Here is a 25,107-nt window from a genome sequence, read left to right on the forward strand (position 1 = left end):
AATAGATCATAGACGTGAGAAGGCAAACAGTTTGTATGTTCCCACATGCCTGTGCAGAATGCAAACTGTTAATGACAGGGCAGTGTGCAGATTTCACAATAGGAGAATGTACACTTTCAATGATTAAAGCTATGATGTAAAGGTTATGAATTATTTAATGATCACATGACTTGGCAGAAGCTTAGACTGTTTAAAGCAAGACCTTAAGGCTTCTTTTCAAAGCAATAGACCAGGATTATAGGCTTGTTCACATGGAAGAATAATGCAGTGCGGTGGCATTAAAGCATCTGAACATGCTAAAGTGTTTTAATCAGGACACTACAGTCTGACTGCAGACAAATTGAATGTTGCACAATTCAGACCTTCTGAGGCAGACTGTCAGCATCTTTTGTCAAATGCATGAGTTACTTTAGTAACTTAAGCACTGACTACATACACTACCAGTCAAAAGTTTTGACTCACCTGGTTTTTCTTTATTTTCATGACTATTTACATTGTAAGTTCTCACTGAAGGAATCAAAACTATGAATGAACACATGGAATTATGTAGTTAAAAAAAGTGTGACTTAACTCAAAACATGTTTTGTATTTTAGATTCTTCGAAATAGCCACATTATACTTTTATTTCTGCTCTGTACATTTTTAGCATTCTCTCGATGAGCTTCATGAGGTAGTCACCTGAAATGTTTTCCAAAGTCTTGAAGGAGTTCCCAGTGATGCTGAGCACTTGTCTGCCATCTGAGATCCATCTAATGTCATTTAAATGAGGTGGTGAGTCCAAACTTTTGACTGGTAGTGTAGCTATGCTAGTGACCTAGCTTCAGGTTCCTTCCAGCTTTACCCACACAGAAGCTTTCCTCCCAGCTGACAGTCTGAACTGAGATGCATCTGTAGACATCTGAACCACTGCATTTCACAAACAGTTCAGACCCTTTTGCCAGTATTGGATTTCATTTACTTTTTTGCCGTCCAAATTTAAAAAAAAAAATCTTATCTTGTTAAAATCTTGATTCAGTGAATATACTAGAACAGATTTGGACTGACAGTCTGAACAAGGCTGAAATGCCACTATGTGTGAAAGCAGAGAAGGAAGGGAAGAAGAGGTAGAACCAAATGCAGATACCAGAAGCAAAGCTGAAGAAGTTAAATACATTTTTGCTACCAAAAAATGCCCAAAGACTTACAGGATGATGAAGCTGGTGTAGATGGGGCAGCCCGAAACACTGAGGAGGCACTAGGACTCAAATGTAGAAATACTAGGTACACACAAGACTGAGGGAAGATGCAAGACTAAATATATGAGGATCAGGTGAGAGTAATCAGCAGTCACAAAGGTGGCAAAAATACAAAGGCAAGAAGAAGTACATTTACTTAAACAATAAGAGAGGGGAGACGAGAAAGTAAAACAGGAACTGAGTGAGGAAACACATGAAACGAAGAACATGACAGTGAATCCTAACAAGTCCACTTGAGTGAGCTTGATTAAATTTCGACGTTAAAGCTGCTGTGGGAGCAAAAATAAGAACCTTGTGCTCCAAACCCACTGCTTTTATAAATGGAACAATGTTTTTTTTTCTTTCCTTCAAAGTTATAATGTTGATTAAAAGCTCTTCAGCTGGTAAAGCTTCCAACAGCAGAACAGAATCAGGCACAGCGTCACTGTTTACATTTAGTTTAGATGAATGTTTACATGCATGAAGAACAAAAAACGTGTGGTTTTTCACAAAGTAGGATTACATGTATACTGACATTGACACTGTTATAATTTCAAAGTAATGCTCTAATACATCAACATTATCTAACGAGAAACTTTTTTATTGGATTACTCATTATAGCTCTAAACATAAAGATGCAAGTGCATGCGAGCTAAAATCATCTAATTCATTAACAAAAAAAAAAACATTTCAGATTTCTGTGCATGAAAATTATGCAGTAAGATACATATACACACATGCACAGACACAAACACACTCACACATCTGAAGTTTACACTGGGTATAATTGGAAAGAAATACCTCTCCCTCAGTTTACTCCTCTAAACAGTCGAATACTGTCATCACCTGTGTATGTATGGTGAATAATGTGTACTTTGTATCTGCTGGTTGTATGTATGTGTACCAACTATACAAACCAAGACAACTATGTCTTTCTGCCTTTATTCTGAAGAGTAATGAACACATGCACTCTTTCATACACACATAAACATGGAAACACACACACATAAAGAAGCACAACAGCACTCACAATCAAACCATCAACTGAAAGTATGTAGAATTACGAATGTTCATTTTTTGTAACGCAGCTTATAAAAGACACAACTACTGTTTGTGCAAGTATTTATATTTCTACTTTTATTTGTATTTGTATTTTTATTTTTATCAAGCTTGACCAATCACAGACTGAAAGGCACTTTTGTATGTTCCTTGTTGTTACCAACCTCATTATCATTGTGAGGTACTGTAGATCATGAGAAAGGGAAGAAAAAAAATGACTGAGTCCCGAGACTGAAAAGTACTATGTGTAGACAAAAATCATCAAACTCAAAGCACTGAGATAGAAATGCATGACCTAAGGAAACACTTTAGTAAAGTACTCAGAATGTTGTCACTTCACCTGTATTGGATAAAAAGATGTGTGAATGTAGGCATGTGTGTGTTTAGGATGAGGGATGGTGATGGGGATTACATGTTAAAAAAAAACCTACACAGGCAACAGGAGCACTGTGAAAAAGGCAGTCTGTCCATTAAACATGGCTAAATATTTTGACATCTTTTAAGACTTTATTTCAGTAATTTCAATAATAACTTAAACAGTTGCCTTTGAACTCCAGGCTTAAGCATCTGACCACTCCATCCACTTTAGAAACACACTATGTGTCGTCTGTGTGTACTCATTGTTTCACTGTCTGCTTGCATTAAGTACAATATGGTTTTCCAGTAAGTTCCAGTGGAGTGCTACGTAGTTTATCTATGCAGGGTAATGAAGGGATTAAAGGTTACTACTGCATAATTCAGTCTGTGTTTTTAATGAAAACAGTAAAACTGTCATTTTAACAACTTTTATTGAACTGACTTGTTGATTTCATGACTATTAAAAATTTCTTTCCCTTTAACCTGGTTGTTGTTTGTATCAACATTATTGCTTTTCAATCTTAAGAGCAAGGATTGAAGGACAAAACTGCAAAACAGATCTTCTTGAATGTTTATGTTTTATATACTAACAGGTCTTTAATAATCCAGACATGCAAATAAACATTGTGATTCTGTTTCCAATAGCTTATAGCTATACCTGCATTGCCACCTGGTGGACAACATAAGAAGTAGGACGTATTTGTCCAAAGCCAGTATTTTTCAGTGTTCTTTCTCTGTAATCTTTGACTTTAACTGTGCAGAATGATATCTGTGCAGGGTTTGACACTTTTCTCACATTCATCTGCAGGTGTTTCTCAAATCTGAACTTGAGAAGCAAACGTACGAGCAAGATTTGATAAATCATACATTTTAGAGTCTTGATCTATTTGGTAACTTATCCAAGTGTGATGTGGACACTTGTCATCTGAAGTTGGACTTTTATGGAAACAACAAGTGTCCAACAGATGAACTTTATAAATCAAGAGTAATAAGAGACTGGGGGCTCATCTGGTAGAGCATGTACTACATGGACTGAGGCCTTACTGAAGCAGCCTGGATTTAATTCTGAGCTGAACGTCATTTCCACACTCTTCAACCACATTTTCTGTCTTGCTTCACTTCTAATGAAGGCATGAAAAGCCAAAGCAAACCCTAAAAAGAAACTGAGAACGTCTGCAAAGTTAAAAATAGATTTTTATCAATGAAAGTGAAGAGTGTATCAGTTTAACAAATTCTGTTGTTCTCTGTGAAAAAACAAACAATTTTTTAAACACATTCCTTTAATTTTATTTTGAGACGCAATATAACAGGCATATTTAAGGTAAAATGTGAGAGTGTTAAGTGCTCATTCATTCATTCATTCATTCAGTCATGAAATCAAACTCAGATCAGATCTCATCATTCTTCTGGGTGTACATTTACTACACAATAGTGTTCTCTTTGTCTTCAGGCTCCCCAGCTTCCCATTGATTGTGGGAGATCAGGTTGTGCTCAGGGGCCATAACCTTGGCAGTTGGAATGCGGTAAATTGCTAAATGGCCGGTCAGCAGTAACATCAGTGTCGTTATCAGGGTAGCAGACAAACTGCATGCTGGGAGACCCACCTATGGAAAGAAACAAATTACTAATTAAGGATGAGTATACAAAATAGTAATGCAGAGCTGCATCTTTAGTCCTATGTTCCTGTTTTTCAGTTGTTATATTGTAACAGCTGACAGTTTTGCACCTGTTTATCTGTATGAGCTTCACTGCAGCTTCATACAAACATGCTTGAGGTGTGCATACTTACAGTTCCCAGCAGATTGCTCAAGGCGATGTCAACATATGCGGAGAGAAATGCTGCAGGCAGAAGAGAGGTGATTAGGCTAAATATATTCTGGGTACACTCACTCTGTATCTGCCATACAGGAGCAGAATCTGTCTGTGAGTACCTCTGTCTGCAGGCTCAATGGAAGCTCCATTCAGGCCCAATTTAACTAATGTGAACAGCTTAGCTCATTGCCAGAAAGCTCAGTATTAATGGCCATGATGCTCCAGCTGCTGTTTCACACATGCTGTGTAACAGAGTGGAATAATAGCGGTGTGTTTGTGTTTGCTGTATTTTGTCAGCTGGTCTGTAATCATGGGTGAAAGCGAAGGCAGGGAGACAGAAATGCTCAGGTGAAATTGGTCAATTTCTAAACTGACAAAATGACAGATTTCTTCATGTCTTTTCTGTCATTATAGCTGGACAGTGTATACTTCCTGACTGTGTAATATTACAATAATGGCATCCTAACAGTGCATTTGCAACATGTTTTCCTTTCTTTTTTTCATGCATGTGTGCATATCATAGACATGCTGTACAACATCTGGGCTCAGTAAATTTATGGTTTGTAGGCTGCATGCTAACAGGTACAATTTGCAAGGCTGAAAGCGATCCACCAAAACATTTGAGTTCTATAATTTGGACCTACAAATCTATAATTGGCTCAGAGAGCACAGGAGACTGGGTTGGATATTTTCTGCATCAGTGTCAGAAATAAGGAAAACACTGCAATTAGGTTGTTTAACATCATGGACAAAACTCCAGTGATTCTACTTGTTGCAAGATGGAACAAAGAACAACAAACTAAAAACAGTGACCATATCTTAATTGTAAAATGTATGTTATTGCTATCTCTACACCCTGTATTATTACCAGATGTAAAGCAGCTCAAACATAGGTTTAAAAACACATAGTGCAAATGTTTTCATAGTACAACCATAGCACTTTGTGGGCTCTATTTTGCGCCATTCCTCCTTGAGAGTCATATGTAAATGTCTGATTATTACATTATTCATGTGTTTGTGCTCATGATCTCCTCATATGGGACCTTAAACTTAACTACAAAGTCACAATGTAGTGATGCAGTTTGCAATAAAGGTCAAACCTGGTTCCCACAATGTGAATCAATTTGAGGGTTAATACTTGTGTTGTTTTAGAGCTAGGGTGTTAGATTAGGTTTGTAACCAAGGCTCTGGTAAATCTCCTTGAGACAAATTTAAATTATTAAGTATTTCATTAAAAGAATAACCATATCATGTGTGATGTGTTTGTGCTTGTTTGTCACCGCAGGCAATGGCAAAGAGGTGGGTCCTCCAGTTAAAGGTGAAGAAGAGACCTCCAACAACCATGCAGCCCAGAGCTCCATTAAAGCCCGACAGCCCAGAGTAAAGGGAGTCATGACGCACCGCCACAGATAAACCTGCCACACAAACATAGTCACACTCAAGTGAGTCATTGCAAATGTGACAATCACAACCAAGCATAGACTGCTGCACAACAACACATCTGGCTGAATGTGCAGTACTACAGTTATCCATGTGATGGTGCTACACACATAGGATTGAAAAGTCGAGATAAACTCCAAATTTAATCTGCATGTAACCTGGTTATAAAAATAAGAAATGTAGAGTACAAAAATATTCCTCTCCTTTTCCTTTTCAGTCCATCAGATTGATCTATAAATACAGTGTCTGGTGCTAAAGGTGACTTTAAAGTGACTTGTACTAAAGCATATTTAGAAAACAGAAGTGACAATGTAACGTGACAATGTTAGGGATGTTGTAAAGCATCATGGCAACCCCTGAAAGATGTTATGTTTATCTCCTTAAGAATTTGCCAAATCAGTCAAGACCCCCTGCGTTCAGATGGTAATTACAATAATTAGAGTTGGGCCAAGCCAGGGGGAAGTGCTGACAAAGACCCTGTTTTTCTTTAGTCAGCCACAGTTGCACTAAAATAAATCGTCTAACCACATCAAGTAATTAGACCAGTGTTTTTCAACCTGGGGGTCGGGACCCCATGTGGGGTCACCTGGAATTCAAATGGGGTCGCCTGAAATTTCCAGTCATTGATAAAATTAAAAAGAAAATTTATTAATAAAAAATCTATGGTGAGTTGACAGAGACAATCCATAAAAGACATGACAAATTGTTAAGCTGAAACTGAAGCACTGTGGTACTGTTTATCTTTCAAATGTTCATTGTGGTCGGTTTCAGATGCTGCAGCTCTTTCATAATTCATAGTTTGAGTTATTGTTTGTTCAGTATTAACTGTCAGCCTTGTAAATACAAGCTGGACTGACTGTACATATCCTGACCACGGAAAATAAAATTCTCACTTTGTGCAGTAATCTACACCTGGCTTTTCTGCCTCCGTCCATAATAATGTTATATAACCTAGATGTCATCTAAAATTAACGTTTATTTGCAACATTGTATAGCAAACTATTATATGACAAAAAACCAAATTAATTTTAGCAACAAAAAGTCTCTGTTTTGAATGTCTGGAGTCACCAGAAATTTGTGATGTTAAAATGGGGTCACGGGTCAAAAAAGGTTGGGAACCACTGATTAGACAGTAAAGAGCAGGAGAAATGAGAGTAAAAATGCAGACTAAGAATCTCTTCAAAATCTATGATCTTGTCACGTTATTCCCATTTCAGTTAGGCACAATGTTGTTCCTATTCAGTGTTGTAAAACTATATAATCTCAGCAATACTCTGTCATGGTACAGATAGAATATTGATGAAGTCGGTGTCTCACCTCTGACTCACAACTACACTAAACACTACACTTCAATGCTGAAGCTCTTTGCAGACAACACAGGGGGCACGTTGACCCACATAAATCTCACTGAGGCCAGAAGCACTGACCTTTTCTTTGTAGGCTTTCAACAGCTGCGCTATGTTTTTCAAACCACACGTGAATGGGAACAACAATATGATCACAATGACATTTGGGGAAATAGAGGTCCACTCTAGGTTCAGATGTGACTTACAGTGTGTGTGTACAGAGGCCATTAGTGTTATAACTCCACCTGGGGCTATATCTATAATAAATAAATAAATAAATAAATGAGTAAGTAAGTAAATAAATCTAAAGGATGTTTAATCTGCAGATATTTTAAAGCTGCTACTGCTACTTACGATTTCAGTGATATAAGCAGTACTTATGTGTGCATGAACCCCAAAAGGAAATATTTATATTCTTGGGATAATAAATTCAAAAAAGTCACAAATGCTGTCAGAGTGTGCAGAAGAGTGACCTTCTAACCCTCTATTGGCTGTAGAAGCCATTTACTATTTACACAGGTGAGTGTGAGAGTGAATGAATTATCTCAGCTGGCTTGCCTTTTAGAATTAAAACAGCATTTTCATAAAATGTAATAAATCTTCCAAAGATTTTGAAACGGTTAAAGATGATAGAAAACATTTCAAGAAACTAAACTAAACATACATGACTGTTACAAAACCTAATCCAAAACAGCTCATTCTGCTGTTTAGATGTTGCACATGATGTTTTCATTTGCTTTCATTAGTGACAAACATTAGCAAATGTTAGTAACACAACCAGCAGGGTTAAAGATGTTAGCATAATCACAAAGTTAGATAACTTTACTATAAGGCAATATGCTAATAAACCAGTGACTTTTAAATTATTTAACATGGTTCCCTTATTACACTCTTCTTCTGACCAGCTCTTGTTGGCTGTGTCTAAAGCAAGGCTTACATCCAGAGGAGACAGAGCCTTTTCTGTGGCAGCGCCCAGACTGTGGAATAGCCTCCCTCTGTCTGTTAGGTCATCTCAGTCTTTAGGACAATTTAAGTCGAGACTGAAATCCCACCTCTTCACCCTGGCATTCAAAAACTAGTGAGGCACGATGTCTTGGTTTCATTTACTGAATTAATTTGTATACTAGTGTGTTATGTTTTACTTATTTGATATGTTGTTTTGTATTACTGGTTTTTCATTGATGCATTTCTGGAAAGCACTTTGGTCAGCAGAAGTTATTTCTAAATGTGCTATACAAATAAACTTCAATTGAATTGAATTCTCCAACTTCACCTTGTTCATATATAAATACAGAGCCCATTCTCCATTTAGACACATGTTATTTATCCATGTAAAAGATAATTTTACAAGCCAAGAATGTTGCAGTTTGTGGCAAAGATAGTAAAGGACCATCTAGTTTTGTGTTAAACAGGTTAATGGACTGCATCTCATATGTCACCAACACCAAAATGGCTGTTACCTTGGTATACCACATATTTCGAGTGATGTGATTAATTATTCCAAGAGAAAATCTCCATAATCCGGTCATGTTGAAGCTGCAGAGACATGTTTAGTGACAGATTGTGGAGAGACAATTGACGTCACCTCTGTGACTTTCAGGTTTGTTGTTTTTTCTATTTATGTTTTTCACAGTCTGTCAAAAGTTTTACAACAAACTCAGACTTTGTTGACTTGTAAAATTCTTTTCTAAATTGACAAATGTGTGTAAATGATGGTGTAAGTCAGACACACTCAAAAAATGACTTGGCTCTCATCACTGACTGCAATAGAATTTTTTTTTTCCACAGTAAAAGGCATCATGGGACATATCTGGAAGGGGCAAGACTTCAGTTCTCTCTACATACACTTGGCTTCAGAGGCTTCAAAACAACAATCCCCAAACCACTGAGGGCATCTGTTAAATACATAGTCTATGGAAAAAAAAAGAAAAAAAAAAAAAGATTTTGCTGCTTTATTTTAGGAGCTATACAATTACAAATAAAATCATATTTACATTAGAAGAAATGTTTCACAGGCAAAATATATGTTTCACCTCCTAATTTCTAAAAATTATCTTAAAGTAAACACCTAAACAATGATTGTTGGGGTTATTAATGATTAATTTAATTTTTTTTTATTAATAATGATGCCTACACAGTACACACAAATACACACACTTTTTGTTAGACCTATATTCTTCACACAGATAGGGCAGAATATGTATTATACCATACCACTATGAAGAAATAAAACATTGTGGTACCACAGAGATGCCCCTGTGCATGTTGTACAGACACCTGCTTTGGGAATGGCATTCATTCTTGCTATGTGAGATACCCATCTGTGATGCAACACCCTGTTATATTGAATTTTTGTAAAATATTGATGGTTTGGTATTGATGTTAAAAGGTGGATTAATTCAGGTAGAATACCACAGAAGGCCTAGGTGTGAAATACATGGCCCAACATTGTGCCACAGGATATGTTACAACCTAAACCTAAGATAACAAAGAAACACACTGTACAGGGTGGGGAAGCAAAATTTACAATATTTTGAGGCAGGGATTGAAAGACAGTGTATGACCAGTTAGCTTATTGAAAGTCATGAGAATTTATTTGCCACAAGAAAATTTACATAATAGAAAATGTTTTTATTCTATGTGTCCTCCTTCTTTCTCAATAACTGCCTTCACACGCTTCCTGAAACTTGCGCAAGTGTTCCTCAAATATTCGGGTGACAACTTCTCCCATTCTTCTTTAATAGTATCTTCCAGACTTTCTCGTAATAGTTTTGCTCATAGTCATTCTCTTCTTTCCATTATAAACAGTCTTTATGGACACTCCAACTATTTTTGAAATCTCCTTTGGTGTGACGAGTGCATTCAGCAAATCACACACTCTTTGACGTTTGCTTTCCTGATTACTCATATGGGCAAAAGTTTCTGAAAAGGTATGGATAATAGTGTTAGGTATGATTATGACATCAACATATGTTTGGTTTCAAAACAATTGACGTAGTGCCTGCTGAGAAAAAACAACTAAATGTTCATTGTAAATTTTGCTTCCCCACCCTGTATTATACATTAACTCACTGGGTCTGTAATGTTGTTGCACAAATTTCTGTAGATGTCATTTAAAGTGAACACATATAGGAGTTTTTGTAAAGATATAGGGAACAAAAAGAAAAAGAATAAAAGGTTACAACCATGCCTTTAGACTACGTAAGAGTTTAAATGATAAAACAGGCTGTTTTGTTGTGGGTACAGTATATTAAGTATGCCTGCTGCAGTTGCATCTTTATTGTATTAACCCTGCAGCGTTTTCTCACAAATTAATCTGCAGTAACTGTAAATTTTGGAAACTCCACTGTTGATAAATAACCCTCAGGCTGTGCTCTGATTGATTTTCTTATTCGTAGTCTTTGAGAGCTGCCGTTTGGCAGTCTGGTCCTGAGGCAGACTGACCACACCCCTGTACTGCCTCCTCACTCTGTCTCTGCTGGGCTGCCTTCCACTGCCTCTTGATCCTCCCTGTGTTTGTTTTTCCCATTTCACAGCCTGCCTCCTCAACACGCCAACTCTTTCTACACTCAAATTGGGTCTTCTTTATTCTGTACTTCATTATCTCCCCTTCTCTCCATCTTCCTGCTGTTCTTCCTCCTTTTGGTTATCACTTTCCTTTTTTTTTTTGCCATCCTCACTCCTAGCTTCCTCCATCACACCCCTGTGCTCCCCAAAATCTCCCACTGCACGAGGATGTCATTAAAGACTAATGGCAGCGTAGGGATGAGGGAGGTCCCACAGGACACTCACATTTTTACAGTTTCTGTGTGTGTAACTCACAGTGTGATGTTGTCTATGCTAATAGAATGAGTCAGAAAGCTCTATCGAACCTCCTCTCCTCTCCTCTCCTCTCCTTCTAAATGGAGGAGATTGTAATGGGTCAGGATGAGAAGCTGAAATGAACTGTGTCTAATGCCTTGTTTTGCAGCGTTGGTGGCTAACTTTGCATTTTGTCCTTCATTCGCTGCTCAGTCTATCATTCTGTCATTTGCTGCCTTCAGGAGAAAACGGTTTGTGGATGCCACTAAATGGATTGCTCTGTATGTGGGCTCATTTGTTAATGCTGTCAGCATCATGAGGTGCACAGAGGAAACTGTCTGTAGCTTATCTGTCTGTGCAGCATTAAAGTACTGCTTTATTTGGATGCATATCTCTGCAAGCAGTGTTGGGAAGGTTACTTATAAAATGTAAAAGGTTTCCAATGTCTTGTTATCCTGTTAAAGCCTTCTTCCTTTCATCTCCTCTCCTTGTTTTACTGTAGTGTTTTGAATTAATCCAACCAGCATGTAGTGACTGTTGTGTAGTGTGTGTTTTGTTGGTCTTCAGTGTTGTAGCAAGAATAGGACACCAATTTGTTGATTAATTGAGTGTTGATTTATTGATTAATTTAATTATAGATTTATAACTAAGCTTAAACTTAAATCAACCCAAAACAATAATTTGGAAATCTTGCATAGGTTGATAGTTCGTTGACTGCACAGATGAACCCGAGTGTGAATAATAGTACACAAAGCACAACTGAGGCAATGGATTTATACGCATATAAATAATTTATTAACTAAACTAAGACACACAAATAACATAAAGACAAGAGACAAATACAACAAAAGGAGCTGGAGATTATGGACAGGAGAATATGTAGATTAAGTTGGCAGATAGCTATATTCAAGATATTATAATGTTAGTGAGGTTACGTTGAGGTAAACCTACTTAAATTGGAATAACGCCAACTCAGATAAATCAGGAGCAAGTTTTCTTACAAGTTAGAGGCCTTCTGAAGTATGCAGGCTGGAGAGGCCTTGATGGCAGATGGATGAAGTCTTCTGACGTAGTTCGAAGCAGGAACAGGCTGTGAAGCAACGTGCTTGCGCTGGAGGCCTGAAGGTCTGGAGGTCTGAAGTTCTGCTGGCTGGAGGAGGTTCACAGCTGGCTCTGGCGGCTGGTTCTGGAAAGCTCGCCAGGAGAAGTGGAGAACAGCAAAGATGGTAAAGCTCTTTGGAGAGCTTAGAAGATAGAACAGCTCTGAGAGCCAAGGAGATGGTCAAGACTCCTTGGAGAAAGCTCTCTGCTCTTAGATGAGAGCCCAGAAGAGGTGGAGAAGACTCTGGAGAAGACTCTTCTCTTTGCGTAGGTGAGAGCCCTGGAGATGGTAAAGACTCTGGAGAAAAGTTGGTTTCATTCACTTTTATAGTTCTGTCCAAAAACCAGCTTGACACGCCTTCCTCGTGCATATTGATGAGTCATCGATGCCTTGGGGCGTTGCCTTCTTTGTCTGTTTTCGGCGGGAAAACGCCTCCTCGTGAATATTTAAACGAGTCGTTTGCATATCTCAGTATCACGTTTCTCTTCCCTCTTGGGAAGACAGAGGGGGAGAGGACTGTGGGCAGCCTTGTAAGAAAACTTTGCATTCTTAAATAAGATCCTTAAATAAGATCACTTAAACTTTATACATCACCTGTAACCTCACTTAAGCATCAGTAAAATAATAGCATGATTATTCAGAAATGCTATAAGCAGTGATACTCTTACTTTCACATAATTCACCGTGAACATGATCAGGACACACATATGTGAAACCACAGGTCAGGCAAATGGCTTAAGTCTTACGTGCATAAAAGAGTTAACGTGCTGAGTTAATCAACATTAACACATAATGTAATACATTATTAACATGGCACATATAGGGATTTTGTCATTCAGTCTTTTGTTCGTCTCTGGGTTCATCTTCACCTCTGGATGAGAACATAATGAAACCCAGATGTTGAGAGGACAAAGTCACTGAGTGTAAGCAAGTTTATGAGTCCTCAATTTACTGTGGCCGAGGAAATGGCTCTTGATGAAGAACAGAACGAAAATGAGCCTAAGTTTCATTGTCTAAAGTCCATTAGGCTCATTCCTTAAGATCATCTGTCTTCGTAAATGTCATTTGCAGAGGATGTCCGTGCACTGACCTGCTAACCAACCAATCAGCATGGTTGTTCAGGAATTTGGTTTGACACGGAGAGGAAGATAATATAATTTATAATTCTGTTTTTGAGTTTGTTCACTCACTCCACCATCATGAGACTACAGTGTATTGTCTGACAGAGTTTAGATGCAATATGAAAGAAGTTGTGGGTTTGAGTGGAGAGTTTCATTCAACCTCCAGCCAATGCCAAAGTGTCAAAATCTACAATAAACTGAATGGCCGCTGGCCCCGTGTTAAAATGTTCAACTTCACAGCTGAATTACATAACTTTACAGCCTGGTACAAAATGGTTTTGGTCTCTACGGTTCTTTTCTCCCTCCATGACAAGTGTAGGCTACAAGGTTGAATTTTGACATAACTCACCCACTGAGATGATTCAAATTCAAAAGGTTATGCGTAATTAACCTCAATATTCTATACAGCCACTGGTGACCAAACTGATCTAAAAAGTTTAATAACCACAAATTCTATCAATACAGTCAAATAATTCAGATAAAATGCAGTTTCTCAGCTTTTCAGCAGTAACAGATGTGACTTGTCTGGACATTCAGAGGCTCTGTAGTGAAACACTGTTCTGTTCTGCAACATTGATTCATCAGTAAAACCCATGCAGTGTGATAAATGACAGTGGTTGTAGATGTTAGTTTTTACATCTGGCTACTGATATAATTTGCTGAAAAAGTAATTTTTTTAAAAATTTATTTTTATTGTGTTTGTTTATACATGACAACCTTTACTCTGAGTTATTATGAACATCTACAGCATATAATCAAAGTAAATGACAAAATACCTGATTTCCAACCAAATGCAAAATGCAGATTTTATTATAATAAGTAGTGATAAATCACTTAGGAAGGGTTAAATGTACAGAAAAAAAGTCATTTGGAAACTGCAACAAAAATATTCTAGGTCTTGAGGGAACAGCGACTGTGATTGTCACAGGAGTGCCATTACTGGCACTTAATTATCATCATTATAATGACCAGCATAACCTTGCTGCATTAGTTGACGTTAGCGTTAATTTGCATTGAACTCTAAGGTATGTCAGCTAGTCTGCTAATTAGCTCACGTAGCTATTCTTAGTGTTTTTACATATTTCATGACTTTGGCGTCACATTATCAAACACAAGTGCTTTTGATAAGTAACTGAAATTATGTGACAGCATTATCATTATTATTATTATTATTATTATTATTATTATTATTACTCTGTCAGTCCATGTGGTGGTCTGTGTTTTCAATAAGTTTCAGTTTCATCCCTCACTTTTCATCAACCCAGTGATTACCATAAAACCAAAATGCTTTCCTTAGGTTTAGCTTAACAATTGTAGTTTTCAAACCAAGGGATGATGTTAGGGAGGGTTTGTGAACTATCTGTATATTGCCAGTGGTTTAGACATTGAAGTTTAATGTTTCTGAAGATGAGGTTGGGGTTGGATTTGTGTTTAGAGTTTTGGAAATCTCAACATAGATCTCTGAAAAAAGTATTGCATTAGGTTTACGGTCTAAATGTGTTAACACATTTAACACAATTAAATGTCAGTTGTTTGTATTCTTGTTAATTCTGTCTTCAAAATAAATAATCAAGAACAACTCTCAGAACAATATAATTTTTTTCATATCAAAAAATGAAAACAATGCTGTTTCGACATAGATGCTCTATAAGCCATCCTGCACTCCCTGTTCTTAAAGGACATGTTCTGGTATCCTATCTGTTTTGTCCACTTTGGATTTTTTTTTTTTTTTTAAAAAGGGGTGTCTGGATCAGTAAAATGCACAATTATGTCTAAAAAATCATTTTGGACCATGTTCAGTGATGCATGACTCAGTTGCTGAAGCAAAACAGCAATATCTGATTGATTCTGTAATACTAAGTATGTAACTCTTTTGTATTAATAGGGACATGATTTACTCAAATGGAAAGGAGTTCCATTAAAGCAACAAATACTTATGATCATAATAATAAACATTTGTAAATAAGACATGTTTAGTTGATCAGTTGGGATGTTCCACTCACTTCTGCATGGAATGTATAATTTTTAAACCTTCTCTGTTTGCCTTCAAGTTGAACATCTCCTTATAGATTCTAAAGCTTGATATATTTTATGTATAAATATGTGTTTAACATATTTCAAGCAATTGAATCTACAAGGTGGGCAAGAATGATATTGTAGATTTTAAAAGTCAAACCTAATGATTTTGCTGTATTTTCCAAAATGATATTCAAATAAATTCAGGTCAAAGGTCATGTTTGGTCATATTTATATATTAACCGCACTGTTTAGGTATTATATGCATGAATGATATAGATGAATTTGCATTAGAGCTTTGATGTGATTTTTAGGAAATATTGCAGGTGCAAGGTAACGGCAAATGGGGGTGAGTTCAGCTGCATCTGTAGCAGCATCTGGAGGTTTAGATAGTTGTAGAATATCAATATATGATATCATAAGATGGATCCTTCTTGGAATAAAAAAGTTAAACTATTTCTGAGTCAGTCTATGAAAGTGGGCCAGGCAGGTACAGAAAGGAGACAATCCCTTTGTCCCTGTGGTTGCCTTTTTTGTCTGGCAGTACATTAAAAAGAGGGTATTTCTGCATGGCAAAAGACGTAAAACAATAGGATGAATATTATACACTGCATGATGCTTTAAACTTAAAATAATATATTTTTGCACAAACACTGGAACAAGTTTAACTCCATATTTTCTTCTCAGCATTGCAATAGTTTACATTTATATATATATCTTGTAATTCAATGACATGTCACATGATACTTCCCAATACTGTGTGCAAACGATCCACCAGTTATGCAAACAAGTCTTTTTCTGTTGTCAACTGTTTCTACTCCATTCTTCCTCCTTTTCTTGAAGACTACTAATCCATTTAGGATTAGTCTCAGGTTAATGGATTTCCTTGTATTCTGAAGAGGTTAAATCCTTGCTTTATGAAGTTACTTCTTACTTCAATGAAACCAAAAGCTTGAATTGTCCACTTCAACCTTATATAATGAGTTCTTCAATCATGACCCAGACAGACACTCCTCTTAGGCCTGTTATGTAAGCCCCGGAGGTCTAACTCAAAACCATTAGTGTTCAGCTTTTATCCACTAAAAGCTAGAAGGAGCTGTAAAGTGGGTGTTAGTTTTGACCGTGCTCTCTCAATTTTGCCTTGAAGAAATTGGTAAACATCCAAACGCATAACAACATCCTCATCAATAAACATCTTCCTCCCTCAAAATATTAATTTATATCCTGGATGTTTTGCAGCTATTTGATCTACAATGTTCAGTTCAGTTCAGACCATGAATATAAAACACACAGTTGAGCCGGTGAACCCTAGTCGACTTCTCTAACCGCAGTCCTTTCATTTGACGTCTATCTAAAGCATCTCTACAGTTATTCCCAAACAACAAGAATGCAGCGGGAGGTACAAGCTCTGGCCTAGATACAGCCCCTGCTTTGCTCCCCTGGAAGCCCCTTTTGGGAGTAGTTTACCGCACCATGCTCTGAATGACAGTCCTAAATATGGCCTCGCAATCTGCTTGTCCAAAGCGAAATTCACATTTATTGTCGCAGTGTGACTTGCTTTGTTGTGTCACTCTGTCACTCTGGCTCTTTTTTTTTTTTTTTTTTTACTTTACACAGTGAAACGTGGGAGTTGATGACGCTGATTAATCATGAGGTGATTCCTCTTTATTACTCCTGTTTGTCAAAAAGGATCTATTTGCGTCTGCTTTGGTCTCTTTTGCCAGCTTTATCCTCATATAAAAAGGATTAAAGTCGTGACAACACAACCAGAGACAGCAATGATGATACTGACACTTAAGTTGAGAGCAACTGAAGTGGTGGTAAATAAAAAACTAAACGGTAACAGGAAGATGAAGATAAGAAAGAAAATGGATGGCAATTCACACAATTAAGATATAATGGAGATGATGAAAACGCACGCATACTCATGTCATCCTCTCTGAAACTAGGTAGAGTATCTATTTCCATTCAGCATTTTGAAGTCACTGAAGCATAAAGAATGCATAACAGCAAGTAGAGGGAACAACGAGTAAGAAAAGAATGATGAAAGGAGTTTTCAGAGAGATGACAGATTAAAGAAGACAGAAGCTGAAAGTGTGGGGAAGGGCTGTTCATATGAGGAGGTAAGAAAGAAGAAAATGGAAAGAGCCGTGGGCAGAACTTGTTGTCTGAAGTGTCAAAAAGGACGGTGACTGTTAATAAACAATAACACATACAAACTCAGACCTCTTGACTCCTCTTTTTCTACAGTTTTTAGTAAATCTCTCTCTTTTGTTGCCTATGAGACTCTTTTTCTCTCAGTTTATGGTCTCTGTACTCTGTCCGTCCTTCCATCTCAGCTCTTCATCCTTTCTCCTTCCTCTTCATCTCAACCCAATGCTTTCTTCTTCGTCTCCTGACACTGATCCCTCTTTTCCCCTCTGGTTCTCCATTAAGCAGGATTAAGTTTTGAACCTGACTATGTAACACTTATTCACATTCTTCAACTTCCTCTCCTTGTTCTTTTTTAACTTCATTTGTTTTTACATGTGGGTGTATGAGTGCATTTACATATATTCAGAGCAGTCACTTCACCAAACTCTCGCTTGTAATGCAGTATGTATCAACACCAACACTCAGAAGTTCAGATCTGATCACGATAACTACAGTGATAATTATATATTTTTTAATAAAGCTAATTTTGAATTAAAGGTGTGAAGTCATTTAGAAAGAACAGAATTACAAGACACAGACAGACAGACAGACAGACGGACGTACTTTATTTATCCCAAACTGGGAAATTAAAGTGTAGCAGCAGCATGACACACATTCAATAACAATAAAATACCACAGCAAACATGAGTAAAGACAAATATAATATAAGAGCAAACACTATACACTATAAATTACAGTATAAAAAGATCTGGGTAAAATCTGGATAATAACTGTAATGTGCTGAAAAATAACTGTAATGTGCTGAAATAGAACTGTAAGGTGCAAAACAAGTTGAAATATTCCAAACTGGGATGTGCAAATTGACATTTAAGTGCAAATGGATTTATGACCAGAGACCTCAGACGGAGGTGAGTTTATCGTACAGTGTTATAGAATGTGGCAGGAATGATTCCCTGGATCTGTCTGTTCAACAGCAAACAAATAAAAACAGAGAAAAGATCATTCATGTAAGACTAAATAATTACAGTGTTGAAAGGTGACATTATTCAATTTTTTTAATTGCCAATGCCTTCCACAAAAAGACCAGTGATTAAAAACTAAATATATCTTACAACACTTTCTGACTTCAGTATCTTTTCTAATGTACTAAACTTTAAAAACATGGTATGAATATGGTTGGTTCATAAAGCAACAAGCCAACAAAAACTACAAAAATCAATGAGATGTTTGCACTATCCTTGCATCATAATGTGTTTGTGAAATTCTACAAAAAAAAAAAGTGTTCTGTGATTTAGTCCTTTCACGCTGAAAGTACTGTCCAGGCATACGGGTGAATATTTCCACTTGTAGTAGGAGCAGTGGCAGGGTTATCATTCTATTTCCTTCCACTATTTGTGTGTTACCGCTTTGATAGTCTCGGTTAACTGTAACCTTGTTCATTGTACTTTGAAACTTTAATGGTTGTGTCCATCTGTTATTTCTGAGGTCAGGTTGCAGTCAGGGTGTGCAGCTGTCTGCAGACTTTGCCTTGTACTCTGTCCTCGATCTGGATCTGCAGACAACATTTCTGCAGCCCAAGGTTAATAGACATATTGGGCCTTAACAATCTGTGTCTGTGTCCTTTTGGAATGTATACACATGAATCATTTGTTGTTTATCTTAGGTTTGGCATGCAACTATATTTTAGGTGTATTTACACTATTCATCCAATTATGGAGAGACACACTCACTCCATCCTCCACCTTGGATCAGTGACTGAGTTATGATATATAGTCACGGAAAAAAATATTAGATCAATCTTATTTTCTTCAATTTCTTGTTCATTTCAATGCCTGGTACAACTGAAGGTACATTTGTTTGGACAAATATAATGATAACAACAAAATAGCTCATAAGAGTTTAGTTTAAGAGCTGATGTCTATCCATTTTCCATGTTTTCTTGATAATAACCAAAATCACTTCAGTTCTTACATGAATTGCTGTGGCAATGTATGGCCAAAAACAGTGCTTTTAGGCATTCCATGTTTTCTTTTCTGTCTGTTTTAGTCACATGATACACACAGGAGTTAGTACATCATTGCATAACCATTGTTTTTGATGACCTAATATTGTTTTCTGCAGCTGTATATACTGTATAAGGTTTGTACAGTGGGAAATGTATTTACAATCAGATTCTTCAGTCTCCTGTACTGAGGAATCTGTTCTCACATGCTTGTTCCAATCAACAACTCCTGCATAATAAATTGTAGAGAATATGTGAATATATTTGAATATGTGAAAAATAGTAACAATGTGAAAGTCCTTTATTCCAGAACCAGCAGGAACAATAATAACCACTAAAAGTATAAAAGCAAAAGGATATATATGAAATATCTATATAGAAATAACATCACTAACAAGAGTATAAAAGTATGTATGAAATATCTATAGATACAAACAACAACAAACAAGTCAAATCATCTCTACATACAATACCGTATGTCCCCAAAAAAACTACAATCAGAATTTCTGCTATGATAACTTTAAAAACAGTGAATCAATCAAAATGCAGTTTCAGGGCATGAAACTATAACTTATTACCTCCATTTTGCAGAAAACCCCATTCGATTTGCCTCAGTGGTCACAGAGAAATGGGGATCTTTGTAAAGCATGTCAGAATTACCTTTCCTTCAAGTTTTGTAAGAAGACGCATTGTCCATTGTGTTCACACCTTACAAATGCGAAGTTATTCATTGTGTTCTTGCACAAAAATATCTCTTTTGAAAAAGTGACTGCTTGTTTCTTTTCATTTTCAACTAACGAAATGAATAATGAATTATATCAAAAAACTTTGCTGCAAAACTTTACCTGCAAACTTTGGTAAGGTAATTGAGAGGTCAATAAAATCTCACACGAGTACACACCACTGATATATTATGCACTGAATTTGAATTCCTTTGTTAGTTGCCCTGTCAGTGGTGAGCGAAATATTTTCATTCATATGGCTGCCAAGAGCATCCAAGTACCAAACTTAGAAGAAATGAACCCATGACATGCTTTACAAAGATCTACATTTTTCTGTGACCACTGAAACAAATTAAATGGGGTTTTCTGCAAGATGTTCATTTCATTTATTTATTTGTATCAGACATGTTAATAATTACAGTCCATAGAGCATAAGATGTAAGTATAAGATGTACTCCATAGAGTATAAGATGTAAGTAACAAGTTATAGCTTCATACCCTGAAATAGCATTTAGATTGTTTAATATTTTTGGAAGTTATCAGTGTGGAAAGTCTGATTGTAATTTTTTTTGGGACATACAGTATGTGCACTGCAGTTGTCAACAAAGTTGTATCCGACTCAGGAGCAGACACCGTTTCATTGCTTGCTGTCTCCATGTTTGTTGCTGCATTGGCTGCATGGAATTCCCATTTCTACAATTCCCATTGCAACAAAATTTTCAAAAAGGCCTGAGCAATGCATTGGTTTGGAATGTAAACAAATGAACTGCTTGTGGTTGAGTCATCTTCAAGGTTGTTTATCATGAGGGAAGTGATTTAGGTGCATAAGCATGGAAAGACTAATGGATTAGTGATAATTAGGCTGTCACTCGGGTTTTACAAATTTGAAGAAAAATTAGTGATGAAAGTCATACATTGCTTTAAGATGTAACCAACATACAACTTTGTGGTGATTCTGGCATCATGTGCATCACAATAAGTGTCTGTGTCAAACACAAGAGCGAAACCAATGTTTAGTGGCAGTGAAATTAAGGAAATGTGGCTTTGATTCTGGAAAACTGTAATCTAATACTTTTGCAATTGATTTGAGTCGATTAAATGTTTCAGCCCTAATACACTGTTAAAGTCCTCTGAGTGTTCCTTAGTCTTCAATGTCTGCTCTCTAAAAAATTCCCTATTAGTCCCCCCCCGCTACATGAAAGAACAACCACCTCTGAGCTATGCCTATACGCAGAATCCACATGAAAAAACGACGATCAGTGAAGTCTAAAATAACAAGAAGAAAGTTGAAAGGAGGAGAAAGTAAAGAGAGACAGGAAGAGGAACAAATAAACAAATGACAGCAGTAGAAACCCTGTTTGTTGTTGTTCAGTTAGCTGCCATGCTTCAGCTGGCTGTTTGCTCTCAGCGCTGTTGCCTACACAATCTCATTACGGTCACAGCTCTTTGATTGCTTTCTTGTTACACTGCTGTTGTGATTGCGGAAGTGTGTATGTGTGTTTGAGTGCCACTGTCAGCATCATGTCCACGGATTTGTGTGTATGAAGCTGCTCACACCCACACTTATTTTTGCACAGTATGACTCATAGCTACAGACCTGCACATACATACACACACACACACGGACATTCATACTACATTATTTTCATTTTTCATATTGCACTTGCAGCTGTAGACGGAAGCAGGAGGCTGAAATCTTTTAAATTTGCAGCTTTTCCTTCTTTCTCCTTTTCTGAATTGAGTCACAGTGAGACAGATGTAAAATGCACACACAGCCTCAGGTTTGTGTGTTTGTATATAAGCCAGTAATTATCAGTACCCTGGCTAATTGCTCTGTGTCTTTTGGAGCTGAACAGTTGCCCACAGGCTTCTGCTGCGACTGCCTGTCTTACAGTTTCATATTCATGTGTGTGCTGCTGACATTCTGTTTCTTGCCAACGGAATTCATGAAACTCACTTGCTTTTAACCTTGTTAAAATGTTCTGTAATTTAGCATCTGCCTTGCAGGGAGCTAAAGATACAATCTCCTTGAGTTTGGCATTGATGGCTGGAAGTACTGCAATATGTTAATGTGCAGGTGCCTGCTTTGTATTGATTTTTTTATGATTTTTCCACTATTGCATGGTTTAGAACCTTTGTTAGAAAGGGAATCATACTGTTGCTAAAGTAAATGAGATGGATAAATATTAATAATAATCTGTACCCTGTAATAATTCAATCGTATACTTCAAAACACTGTAAAATAGGACAGTATCCTGAGCATAACTGCAAACACCATGTTCAAGGCAAGTGTTTCCACAGACCTTGAAAACTACACATTATTATGGCAGATTTTCTTGCACTCCCACACACAGGGACTCACCAGCTAGTGTTCCCACTGCCGATCCTAGCACAGCATGGATGGCCAGCAGGGGGGAGTAGAGAAAAACAGCCCCCAGGAGGAGCAGGGAGGGGCCCATGACTCCACATGCATAGATCTGACCTACTCCAAGAGGGATGCCATGCAGCACCTACACAAATGAGAGAGTGTTTTAGAGGCTTTCCGGTGTCAGTGAAGAAGCAGGATTTAGGAGCTGATTACATGTATGTTTTATTCCACAGCAAGCACACAATCACAGAAACATAATGACAGGTATGTGTTCAGTAGCTCTATTTACCCCACACTATTAACAATAAAATTACACAGATTGTCCAGTTTACTTTAAATAAAAGTCTGTAAGGTTGAATGGTAGACAAGAGTCAAAAATACTTTATTAAAAGAGTGATATTTTACTTTTTTTTTTTTTTTTTATGGAATTTTATGCATTTTAAAACATTTCCCTGTGGTCTACATAAAACTGTAAATGCTATGCTTGGGTCTGAATTCTTCATTAATTAAACTTCACAGGTCCATCTTCAACCCTACTTCTGAGTATTACACCAGAAAGGTCATCCTTCATGCCCAGGAGATTTTTTCTCTATTTCTACTTTTCTTAACTGATTTATCACCATTTTTCCTCATAATATTATCCACTGTATTTTGCATTTTTTGGTGTAAATCATGTATTTTCCTATATTTAATTCACAGATATGTAAATGTTCATGAAAACTCAGAGTAAATTCAAAGTTAATTGTATGAAAACAGAGAAAAATGATGAAAAAGTGACTTTTTCAGCGAAGATATTGCTCACTAAATGTAAAAACAAGTGTGTCCATCCACTGTCATGCATCCAATTCCATGGGTTTTGCTGGTAAATCAATGTTGTAGAAGATGACGGTGTTTCCACGGTAACTACGGAGCCTCTGAACATCCAAATGGGTCATATCTGATGACCATGAAAAGATCAATAACTGTATTTTACACCAATTATTTATATGTAATGATGGAATTAATGGATCCACAGGTATTAAACAGTTCAGATCAGTGGATGGTTTTGATCATTGGTGGCTGTTTGGGTCTCTAAGGGATATAGTATAAAGTCTACAAAATCCTGGAATTATGAATGGATGCAAAAGTAGGTCACAACTCAAGAATGCATGCCTTCTAAAAAAGGATGATGAAACTTTGGTAAACCTGCAGATGATACAAAATAATATTATGAGGTATTTAATTAATGCATTCTTGAACTCATGATGGATTCAGAGGGGTCGGAGGGCTGCCAGTCGAGCTCAGAATGAAACAACAGAAGCTTTATCTCATGTGCAGTCTAATCAATGCTCCTGTATTCTCATATAACAATGTTCCATATTCAGTATAAATATAAACACCAGGTCTGGACTGTGTTCATGATTAACCCCTGCAGTGAAATATGTAGCCACGACTTCTATTATAACAACTTGTACCAAGTTATGAAATGAGGTTGCATTACATGTCAGGTTACTTCCCTTAAGGAGAGTGTTTAGAGGTGAAGTTAAAATTTTATTATGGAGCAGGGTGATGCATTAATGGATGAGGCTTTTATTTTTTTGCAGTTGTGTTGTTATTGTAGCCATCCAGGTTTGTTTTGTTTTTTGGTGATATACAGTCACGGAAAAAATAGTTTTCTTCAATTTTTTGTTCATTTTAATGCCCGGGACAACTAAAGGTACATTTGTTTGGACAAATATAATAATAACAACAAAAATAGCTTATAAAAGTTTAATTTAAGAGCTGATATCTAGCCATTTTCCATGGTTTTCTTGATAATAACCAAAATCACTTAAGTTCTTACATCAATATCTATGGCATTGTACTGCCAAAAACAGTGCTTTTAGGCATTCCATGTTTTCTTTTCTGTCTGTTTTAGTCACATGACACACACAGGAGTTAGTACTTGATTGCATCACCATTGCTTTTGATGACCTTAGATAGTCCAATAATTTTTTCTGCGACTGTATTTTGGAATGGATACTTGAATTATATCATTAGTGTTTCCTGATGTTTTTCTCTCTCAGGGTACAACGTCAGAAATAAGCTTTTACAACTTAAAATATAATTTGTTTTGTTTGATGATCCACAAATAAAAATCAATCAATCAATTAATCAAACGAATAACCATCAATTTGGGACGTAAACCCAGCAAAATATACCTATGTACTGGAAATACTAATGAAAAATGTGACATTTAATACATTGTTTTAGATAAGAAGGGTATTTCAAGATGAGGTTAAACTTTATTATGGAGCAGGGTGATGAATTAATAGATGATTTTTTCGCAGTGGTATCATTATTGTAGCCATCCAGGTTTGGATTGTGTTGGCTGTTTTTGTTGTTTTTTTCCGTGATATATTTTGGAATGGTTGTTTGAATGTTTCCTGTCATTTCTGTCTTTTTTCAGATCGGAGCACAATTTTGGAAAGAAGTTTTTACACCCTAACGTATTATTTGCTCTGTCTGATGATCCATAAACAAAACCAAATGAGTCCAACCAGTCAATTAAGTACATAAACTGGCGAACTGGGAAGGAAATCTAGCAGAATATTCGAAATATACGAAAAGAATG

The 25,107-nt window shown here is 36.7% G+C and overlaps 1 protein-coding gene across 1 annotated transcript in view; it reads right to left on the minus strand.

Annotated features, from left to right (window-relative positions):
* Positions 1–3,965: 3,965 nt before the first annotated feature.
* The window catches only part of LOC115438717 (urea transporter 1), a 37,620-nt gene continuing 16,478 nt past the window's right edge, over positions 3,966–25,107 (minus strand). Inside the window, exons 5-8 of the mRNA XM_030162500.1 lie at positions 22,509–22,656; positions 5,723–5,857; positions 4,420–4,469; positions 3,966–4,234 (exon numbers count right to left, since the gene is read on the minus strand). Of these exons, the coding sequence (XP_030018360.1) occupies positions 4,052–4,234; positions 4,420–4,469; positions 5,723–5,857; positions 22,509–22,656 (516 nt within the window). The 3' untranslated portion in view covers positions 3,966–4,051. The remainder of the gene's footprint in view (positions 4,235–4,419; positions 4,470–5,722; positions 5,858–22,508; positions 22,657–25,107) is intronic.

The sequence above is a fragment of the Sphaeramia orbicularis genome, chromosome 18 (genome assembly GCF_902148855.1).
Source record: "Sphaeramia orbicularis chromosome 18, fSphaOr1.1, whole genome shotgun sequence".
NCBI lineage: Eukaryota > Metazoa > Chordata > Actinopteri > Kurtiformes > Apogonidae > Sphaeramia > Sphaeramia orbicularis.